Genomic DNA, 11058 nt, shown 5'->3' with positions numbered 1-11058 from the left:
ACACTAGAAGTGTGCATATTAGATTTGATATCACCTGGTTAGAAAAAAAAAGAAAGGAACACGGAAACTTTTGAATAAAAATGTTATGTTTTATAACTTTTATAAAGTTCATTTTTTTTTGTTGCCTCATAATTTAACGTGACAACGAGGACGTTATGCCCCTTTTGCTCTCTGGGAGCGTCGTTTAATATAGTTATAGCAGATATGTATTTGTAAAGTGCTTACTGTTTACCCAGGATAAAAAAACTGCAATGAATAAATAAATTTAATTTTTTCTAAGTATAAAAATATTTACAATTTTGCAAAACAATATTTACAGGTCGGATACAAAGCGCTAAAGCTAATAGACATAAATTTTTTGTTTAAAAACTTAAGTCATGCAGGTGTGCTTAGCACGAAATTTTTATTTTTTAGTCGATTAAACCATGAAACCACTTCCACGATTCAAAGTTGTATTTACAATACTAGTAGAACGCAACAGTGTGTAAAATGTTCCGCTTAAATTTTCGTTCGCATTCTTCCAATATTTCTGCAATGTCATCATCCAAGTCGTCTGGTTTTTCTAGCTAAAATTTAAAATTTACTTATGTATAATTAAAAGCATATTCTTTAGTTATTCAAAACTCACTTTGCACACACAGTTACTGCATTAAGTTCTCACCTTTTCACAAAGCTCACAAATTTGAAATGCGCCTAAAGTTGCTTCTTCATGATTATCGGCTATTTCAATATTTATTATATGTACAGGTCTGTATGATTGAGGCTCTCGCCTATTAAACTCTATTCAAAATAAAAGCTAACAATTAATGTTATTTCTAACAAGATCAAAAAAGAAAGATCAAAACACTGATGCACAAATTACCTTCCAGAACCTGATCGTAAACTTTTTCTTCAGCAGTAATTATAATATCAAACTCCGAACTTTTATCATCCTGGAAGCGTTCGGGAGATCTCTTTATTCTTCGGTTGCGATCCAACATATGAAGAATGCCATTTTGCTTATACCTATTTTTATATTAGTTAAGGTAAATTTGAAAGCTTCATCAAATAAAAATATAAAAGTTGACTCACTTAGTAAATTTAAGATAAATACATTTGTCAAGAAAATCTATCAAATAAAGTTAACTTTAATGTTATTTCGTCGTTGACGAGTAACTATTGCAATACAATAAATTACGCAGTAGGAAAAAAATTAGTGGAAGATAAAGTAGGAGATAAAAAATTGCCACTTTAAAATATAAAAATTCTATTCTATCGATTTTATAATAATTATCATAACCTATTCTTGAGAAACCTACATAAATGACAAAAATTGGTCAAAAACGTGGGCGAACGTTTCACCAACCCCAACCATTCGAAACTGATCCGCATCAAAACTTCTCTTTTTTTTTTTCTTTCTTTGTGTTTCACTGACCACAATTAAAATAACCAAAACGCATGAATATTATTTATTTTAAAAATCAATATATTTTATTTTATCTGTTGAGTTAAATATGAGTGCAAACGTTTCACCAACTTTAATTAACTATTCAAAACTAATTTGCATTGAAACTTTTTTTCTTTCCCTTTACATTTCACTGACCACAATGAGTTTCTGTGCGTTTGACCCGGCGATTTCGCTATTTTTCGTTAATTTGCACTTAAGGAAACATCATTTATTTCAAAAATGTTTTTAATTAGAAATCAAATCTGAATCAAAAGATTTATCTTTTAGGTTTCAAAATAATTTTAATCACACTAAAAAAATAAATATAAAAGCCATTCATTCTCAGAGTTTAATTGCGATAAATTGTTACAATTGCGTTGTATTCTACAAACCAGCATGTTGTACGTCTTTTTTTTTTAGTAAATAAGAATCGTAAATAAGTAAATATAGTAAATAAGAATTAGCTGACTCAGCATAAACGCGTTGTTGTAACAAGCATCTGCGTCTCAAATCAACAAAAAAGAACGAGACCAAAGTTGTACGATAAAAGCAAATCAAAATGAAATTTAATCTTAATAACGGTGCGAAAAGATGTTTATTGTTTCTTTGTCATACCTAACATGCAAGTGAGTGCGAGCTTTCACTTTAAAAGTAGAGTAGTTTGAAAATACGAAATTTTTATTTATAAAATTAGTATGATGGTAAAGTTTTAAACTCGAGAATTCCTAACTTGTATTACTTTGATTAACTCGAGCAAATACAGAATTTTTAACCTTATATTAAAAACTTTTTCAAATTGAAAGTTGGAGCGGATCCAGACCATATGCTAAGGAGATTTTAGGATTGTAGGGTTAGTGAGCAGACAAGAACACAATTTTAATATAATTTCAAATTATTTTAAAGTCGCCTAATAGACCTAAATTAGTTTCTGTTTCAAACAACGTGAATTATAATCTTTTTCAAATAACGTGGTGAAGTATAAAGAAAAAATTATTATTTCAAGAAACTCTAGGTGGGAAGAGGGATAATAAATGAGCGGAGAAAGATCGCCCCCCCCTTCACGGATCTGCCCTTGGTCAAAAGACTGGGCTTTTAAGAGAAGGCTTAAAAGAATTTATTAAGAAATTACGAGGAATACAATCACACTAAATCCTCTTCATAAAGTATTAGCTTTAAGAAATACGAGACTGAGATACGACAAAAAATTATGAACAGAATAAAAATCCTGACCAAGATCAAATAATTTCATTCTTACCTCAGTGAAAAAATTTAACTAAAGATAATAAGTATGTTTTACTATACTTAAAAGTATAGAAAAACGATTCGTTCAAACCGGGAATAACAAACGCTGCAATAATTTTTACAGTTTTATTATAACCCAAACAATTAAAAGGTACGTCTTCTAAGTAGTAGCTAAGTGGTAAAGATTAATCCTTTTTGCAATAAGTTTATGTAGAACCAATAGTTACTAAACTAATTTCGATACGCATATCTAAAGGCAAACACAGGGCCCTGACCCCGAGGTATAAAGGCTGACGAAATTCTTTTGCCCATTTTAAAAAAAAAGGACTAGAAGGATCACATAGTAGAACTGGCAGTAACGGGAGCCAATTTGGATAAAGGTGGAAAAACCACGTCTACAAAAGTTTACCTAAAAAATAAACCCGACTTATATTAATAAAAATTAACTGAGGAAACAAAAAAGCATGGATGATGAGTTAAACAACAACACGAGGATGTTTATTGCTAATACTAGTATTCGTTTTAAATAACAAATGCAAAACAATGTATCAGCAGTTGCATCGGTAAGAAGCATTTTTACATCAAAATCACGTTTACGAATATTTGACTTAGTTGATAGTTATAGATGTTGTAAACAACTATTCGTATTTTATAATACAGAACTGTTATACTTTGTATTAAAATATTTAAACATTTCTATATTTCTGTAACGCGAATTTATTGACTACTGATAATCTTAAGAAACTAACAAAATAGTCTGAAAATTTGAAACAAAAAAAATAAATAGACTGGCACTAATAAATCTGGAAGTTAAGAAATGTAAAAATATATTCTTTTAAAGAACATTTTTACTTTGATTAATAAACATTTTAAGATACGATTTTATGACGCAAAACACTCTGAAATATCTTACCCATAATATTTAATATTGCATTGATTAACTAATATGAGTGAACATCGATACTATTAATAATAGTTTAAGACATTCATTATGTCTAAAACGTTACTTTAACATACATCTATTGTTACGCAATCGATTAAACTTTTACAATAGAACAATAACTATAAGATAAATAAACATATTATGGTCAGATAAATAATTTATAGAACATATAATGGATAATTGCTGCATGTATTAGAAATCTAGGAATTAAACATCAATAAACAGTATTAAGTTGTTATTTACAAAACTTAATTTTATTGCTTCTATAACAGACATTTAGAGTTTTTTTCGTACAAAAATGAGTTATGTCAAACTTGGAGCTATTTATTATTACTACACAATAAGGAACCTAGGACTAACTTTAGTAAAATTAAGTAAATCTTGCCGTTAAACAAACCTTTTTTCAAACTTTTTCTAATTTGATTAACATCAAAGCGTAGACCAGCTTTTTGGTGGTTGAAATATATAATTCTTAGGCATAAGGAAGCTCAATTTATTTTAAATTTTCATACATGATTTTCGGAAACAAACAATGAAAACAAAACATGTTTGCATTCCAGTCCCCATAGTATTGATGTCGCAATTACATGTTCGATAGAATTATATAACTTCGATCGGGTTTACACAAGGCTTAATTCAAAAATAAGGAAAACAAGCCCATAGTGCAATAGAGATAAATTTTGACATTTCGCTAGCAACCAGAATACGATCTCCGTAATTACAAGGCATCTTAGTTCCATACTAAAATAAGATTTAAATTTTTCCTGATTGATAAGAGTAAAAAACAGATAATCGATATTATGGAAAATCTGAAACGTTGCCATAACTACAAGATCGACTAATATATTACGTAAGTTAGACTATTTGTATATAATAGTCTAACTTTCTTTAAAAAAATTAAATATGAGTGACTTAAAAATCAGTCATAATAAAGGCTCATTCAACAACCTGATATGTTGCCTTTAAGCGTCATGTAATACGCGACATAAAGTTAAATTACAAAGCCGCGGTGTTTAACTATTACAAATAAAAAATTCATACATAAATTGACTTACCGTTGTACCTCAAAAACGTAAAAAGACTAAATTTTATTTCATATATAAGCGCAATAACAACCATAATGATTATCTACAGTAACTTTGAAGATAAATGATAACCGCATTTGAATTTTGAGAATGTGAAACTAAGTATAAATCTAAGAAATAATGATTAAAAGGAACTGGTTAGCGGAGCAATAGAATTTTAAAACATATCATTAACTCTTATTGAAAAAAGAATCTAATAAAAATGGAGATATTTATTTTTTATTAAAAAAACAAACCTAATTGAATACGTATTTTAATGACATAATAGTGCAGAAATCAAGTAACTAAGATATGTAGTGTTAACACCTTCAGAAATAGCGAAGTTTATTTTACAACAAACGTGAAAATCTTTATCTTGATACTTATCACATATATGTATTCATAGTACAATAAACAGTGAGGAAAACTTTTATTTTAAGTCTTTTCTTCTAAAAAAAACAGTCAGGCGTTTTTAGAACTAATTGTACGCACATATATGTGTAAATAGATATATGATAATGTAATAAAAAAAAACCAAAACCAATTTGACCAGTTGACAAGTAATGAAGTGTTGTTACACTTTTAACGTAGCAGTCTTTGTTAAACAATGCACACAAATAAACATAATGAAAAGCGATCAAGAATCGGACGGAAAGCTGACGGAAAAAGTCTAAATATTTCAGAAGAAATTTATACGAATAGAAACTTAATATGTAAGATTAACTTATTAAAAAGTTCCTTAAAAATATTTAAGGTTCATTTCGCGCAACAACTATACTTATATGTATAAGATAAACTAAAAATAAAGACGTTAACTTTCATGGTTGCTAATAGAAACATACATTTTTAAAAATAAGATCAGGAAGTCAGAGTAGAGATGCAATAAATATTAAAGATTTCGATGTTACTGGAATAGATAAAACGTACTGTTATGAATATTATTGTACACTTATAACAACCCGCCAGACGATTAATAAGTATTAGTTAAAAGCATCTTAGAATAATTAACGCATTCCGGTGCAAAATATTCACCTACCCAAACGGGCAGCAAAGCCACAAAACCATTGTAAAAAAAGTTTAATTTATATATTTTTTTAAAGCTGTTTTCCTTCACAATATGAATCTTTTTATTAAAACATTTTTGTAGTTAGTTTCATCAATCATTCATTTTTCCAATTATTTGTTTAGTTTTGTAAATTATAATCATGCTTTTCGCAAATTACAATCTCTATTTAATTTAGTATAATTAAGTAAATAAACTAGATAATTTGAAATATTAATATAGATAGAGTAGTCAGTTAAGTATAATTTAGGTAGTAAGCGACATTGACGATAATATTGAAGAAGTTGTCATTTCACATTAAATAGTATAATATATGTTACATAAACAAATAGTATATTGAATTATACTATTTTCTGATTTGAGGAAAGTTTAACCTAGCGCTAATCTAGTCAATAAAATTATTTAACTTATTCGAGTTAAAAGTTTTAGTTTCATTATTGTGATCACACTTATTTAACAAAGCAGAATTACATTTTTAAAGTGCACTTATGCATGAAAAACTTTGATTTAATCTAGCGGGCGAGAGCGACAGGAGAATTTATACAATATCAAAATAGGATTATTACACTTATTGGATAACGGAGATTTCAAGCGTGAATCTTTCAAATCTCTGAAGTAACCATTCCGAATAAAAATTTCTTAAGTAAAAATGGGTTGGGAGTTATCACAGTAAGCATAATAGTCTGCCAAGAAAACACGTAAGTACACTTTAAAATAGAAACACGTTTATTTTCTTTCTCTTAAAATTATCTATAATTTAAATACCATGGGTAATGATGCAGAGGAAAGTACCAATTCACCATATAAATTTCAGCTTTAAACTCAAGACTAGAAAGGCTTTTAAAATTTTTAATTCAAATGTATTGATAAGGCTGCATGCGAATAAAATGTGTAAAATAAAAGCACATTTACGCTAAAACTTCATACAAATCGACGAAGCTATAAACAAATCTTTAAAATTGTCTTTCTTAAAAGGAAGACTTACTTAAATAAACATGTATTTCCGTCGGTTTTGATTAGAACAATAACTGTCCAACATCTAGAGCTATTGTCCTAAAATCAGCAAGAAGGTAATCGCTTTACTATTTGGAAATCTTCTATAACTCACTTTATAGATGATCGTGACTTAACGTTAGCCTGTGCAAACTACTTTCGAAGTGATTAACCAGTTCGACTTTTTCGCTTTATCTTCAGTTCAATTTTGAAATAAATTAGTTCAACTTAAATTAAAAATGAATAATAAAAAATTATAAATCGAAATATTTCTTATTTATACGCCGCAAATACATTAAAAGCTGTTTGATCAAAAAAGTAAAGTAAATAAAAAACACTGGCGTTACTACAACTGTAATACATAATTTATAAAACAAAACAAAAGTAAAAAGGGCAAAGATCTCAAAAGACGTCTATTTAACAGGATACAAAATAAAAGCAAAAGTTTTATAATACACTAAGGTCGAAAACAAATTTATTCATACCTTTTAAAATAGATTACTCTAATTTCAAAACTGTTATTCATAACCAGATCAGATATCACCATGAAATCAAAACTTCACACTAATGAGTTATATAGCTATTAAAAGTCCTCAAATATACTATCCAGTATTTGAACGATTTAAAGCGCTTAAAACATCTTTAAGTAACAAATGTACAAATACACTAACTCATATATTATATCAACAAATTTAATTTTTTGCTGAATGCAAGACTACTTCCTAATAAGTATAATATCATTAAATTTAAAAATAGCAGCAAATAACTACAAAATGCAATGAACGCAAGGAGAAGTTACTTATAGTTCTCCTCTATTACACCTTTAAAATTAGCCATGTTAAATAAAAAACAAGGAAAACATGTCCATACTACAAACAATCTATTAAAGTTGTCCCTTGGAATTAGTAAAGTAAACTATAACTAGGTCACTACTATATTATAAACATTGCGAAACTATTTAAATTATTTTTAAAGTGTAACTACAGTTTTAAAAATTATTTACAAATATCTTATTAAAAAAACCTTGTGAGCTATGTAATCAAAAACAATAAATAAATTCATATTTGCTCATGGCATGATTCCACCACATTTCATATGTAACAAATTTCTTCGCTTTGTACTTCTTAAAGTTGGAATGAACTTGATAAGACATTGAAAAAATACTTTAAAAACCCAATACACAACCTATACTACTGAAAAAAAATTTAATAAAACATTTAACATTAAGATATACCATATATTTGTTCAAATTAAAAAACTGAACAATTAAACTTAACAACTGAATTGGATACAGTATAGGATCTTTACGAGCAAGATCTTGATACATTTGATCATAAGGTGTATTAAAATGATATATATTTGGTTTATCAGCAGTCGGTCCAGGTAACTTCACATAAGATCCAGAGCCATAAGAACGTACATTAAAACCTCGCTTGCTATATATAAAAAAAAAAATATCTGATTAATGGTTTTAACTACAAGTAACCTGGGACCATGGCTGGGAATACTACAACTTAGGTAGGCTTAATAGTAAAATTAAAAACAAGTTTTTGAAACCTAATGATTTTATATGTTATAAAAACACAAATTTTGCAATCAACTATTTTTCCTAAAAACAGATTGGACATTAAAAGCCAAGACAAATTTTCAATAAAAAAAGGATAGTCAAGGCAATAAAAGTAACTTTCCTTTTTTTGCATTTGTAATTTTTTATTAGTCGAATAGAAAACACTTGAGAGACTAGAATTCTTGAATCTGTGATTTTAATGATTTATATAGAATCTCTGATTTGCAAGCAATAAACAAAATTATTAAAAAAATAAGCATTAAAAAAATTTTAGATAATAAAATAAAAACTTTTTTTATATTACTATAATTACAAACATTTAATTACACAGGACTCTATCAACTAAATGGGTAGCATGCGATGTCTCAAAATTGCAAAAATGATTATTTCGAATTGCTAATTTGGATAACAGTTTTAAACTTAGGGACTCATCTCAAAACTATTGTGGAGTAAAAAATTCTTGAAATCTGGTTTGAATAACAAAAATAAACTCAAAATAAGCTTAATTAGGATTTAGATTTCAGAAAGAGAGAGGAAAAATAAAATAAAAGCTTGCTGCTCTAGCCCAAACCCTTTGTTGATGTAGCAATACTATTTTGCAACAGCATGCCATAAGAAAACCACCACATTTAAAATTTATTATACCACAACTTTTAACAAGGCATTCCTTAGTTGTAGTATAAAGTTGTATTCCATGTGAAAAGTTATAGCACCTTCCTGAAGCACATAAAAAACTATATTATCAAAAAAATTTTTTATCATTTTACAATCCTATAACACAATTTTTTTAGTAGAAATCATCATGAAAGACAAGGTTTTGAATACTCTTATTTAGTAAACTAAATTTAAATATGACTGTAGTTTTTTTACATACATAGCAATACATAAACTGTTTATATTTAAAGAATTGCATTAGGAAAATCTGAAACAAACTTTAGGCAGGACTTAGATAAATTAAAAACAAAATCTTAGAGAGCATAAATAGTACTGACATTTCCCAACTTGAATATTTACAATGTGAAGTTACTGAATATCTAAAATGTAATTTACAATATTAAATTGTGATTTTGTTCTTATTTCTTAATAAAATATTAATATATCACGTTTACACTTTATTTATAATTTTTATTTATTCAATCATTTTTTATTTTAACAGGTATTTTTTTAAAGCAAGTAATGACCAAAATTATTGAATATATAAATAAAATGAAGCTTATTGAGTTTTAAAGCCAATTAATTTTTGACAGCAATTAATTTAATTTTTACAGCAGTCAAAGTAAATATTGAGTTATGTTAAACCATTCGAGTCAGCCTTATTTCTATTCTAATCACCAAAGCAGATATTAGTTATAAATGGTTTTCAGATATTAAATACTGAATGTACAATCTGGTAATCCTACAGTTAGACAGCCTCATAAAATTCATTTTGTTTGCTTATTGCACAGTATTAAATTATTTATAGACTTTTTAGGCATAAAGGAATATTGGCTTACAAATATTGACTCAGTGCCACTACATCGACATGTAGGATTACCAGATAATACTTAGTAATTTACTTGGACACTTGTAATTAATAACAAATATAATAATCATATAAATGTATAAAAATTATAATATTTACTTTATTTAATCATTTATTACCTTATTTAAATGTTATATACTTTACTTTGTTTTTATTTAGTTGTTGTTTTGTTTTTATTTCTTTAAAAAATAACAACAACAAAATTTCAGATATAGCCTAAAAGCGTTAAACTTATTATAAAAGACAATTAAATGTCGCGTTATAATAATGACAAGGTCTCACAAATTTTTTCATTAATATCGCCTCCTTAATACAAATAAACCAGGGTAATACTCTACCGTTAAGCAGCAATAAATAAAGTCATTTGCGTACTCTCAAATGTAGAGACTTTTTAACTTTTAAACATCTTAAAATATTACAAATATAGTTTTATTGAACTCTTTTTTTTGTTTCAAGAAATAACTATTATTATTATCGCAAATATTTGAGTTATTATTATCATCATAAATATTTATCAATTAATAATATTATTCGTTATTATTTTATTGAATTGTGTTTATACTCTACCCTTTTTTTTAAAATGAAAATTTACTCTACTTTAAGCCACTTAACTGTAGCTATTACCCAATATAGTAATCAACAATGATAGAATTTTAAAAATTTATCAAATACATATCTAATAAACAGATTTACACAATTACTTTTATACACAATTTACCTTATGTTTCTAATATTAGCTTGAACAGAAATTAAAAATATGAATGAAAATAAAAGTGATTTTATGCTATATTCCTTACAAGTTTCATTTCTGCAAAGAATTTTTCTTGTATTTTATAAAATACAAGAAAAATTCTTTGCAGAAATGAAACTTGTATTAGTATTAATTTAAAACAAGGAAAACACATAAATAACATTAACAACCTCAAAACACCGTGAGCTTCCATACTTCGGTTTTGGTTACTACTACACGTCACCGCAATTTTCAAGTCCTTTGATCTCTTCATTGTTTTTTCAAGCACCATCACTGTTTCTCGAATATAATTTTAGAAATTCTGACAAACGCAACGCCTTCCACACAAAATTTCGTTATATAACACGTAACAGGAAAGAAAAGAAAAAAAATACGATTAAAGAACTGCATTGTGGGTACCAGGGGGTAACTAACAAAATTTTTAATATAAATATATTTTTTTTAATTTTTTAAAATTTCAGTTTTATTTATTTATTTTGTATTAAAT

At 27.0% G+C, this 11058-nt stretch overlaps 1 protein-coding gene across 1 annotated transcript; it reads right to left on the bottom strand.

Moving 5' to 3' along the window:
* Positions 1–256: 256 nt before the first annotated feature.
* LOC100214296 (RNA polymerase II subunit A C-terminal domain phosphatase SSU72) lies at positions 257–10920 on the bottom strand. The gene is made up of 5 exons (XM_065795930.1): positions 10742–10920; positions 8024–8167; positions 863–1005; positions 662–780; positions 257–566 (listed from the first exon to the last, which is right to left on the bottom strand). The coding sequence occupies exons 1-5, from the start codon at positions 10840–10842 to the stop codon at positions 465–467; spliced, it is 609 nt and encodes a 202-aa protein (XP_065652002.1). The 5' UTR covers positions 10843–10920; the 3' UTR covers positions 257–464.
* Positions 10921–11058: the final 138 nt, after the last annotated feature.

The sequence above is a fragment of the Hydra vulgaris genome, chromosome 04 (genome assembly GCF_038396675.1).
Source record: "Hydra vulgaris chromosome 04, alternate assembly HydraT2T_AEP".
Classification (NCBI taxonomy): Eukaryota; Metazoa; Cnidaria; class Hydrozoa; order Anthoathecata; family Hydridae; genus Hydra; species Hydra vulgaris.
This window is presented reverse-complemented; position numbering and strand designations above follow the sequence as displayed.

What these genes read in the sequence shown, in the direction of transcription:
- LOC100214296 (XM_065795930.1), bottom strand. Translation starts at nt 10,842, where the DNA reads ATGGTGCTTGAAAAAACAATGAAGAGATCAAAGGACTTGAAAATTGCG. An exon ending in GAAGCTCACGGTGTTTTGAG is followed by an intron (nt 8,168 to 10,741) that starts GTTGTTAATGTT and finishes TTTTATATATAG; the next exon opens with CAAGCGAGGTTTTAATGTAC. An exon ending in TTTGTGAGCTTTGTGAAAAG is followed by an intron (nt 567 to 661) that starts GTGAGAACTTAA and finishes TTTAAATTTTAG; the next exon opens with CTAGAAAAACCAGACGACTT.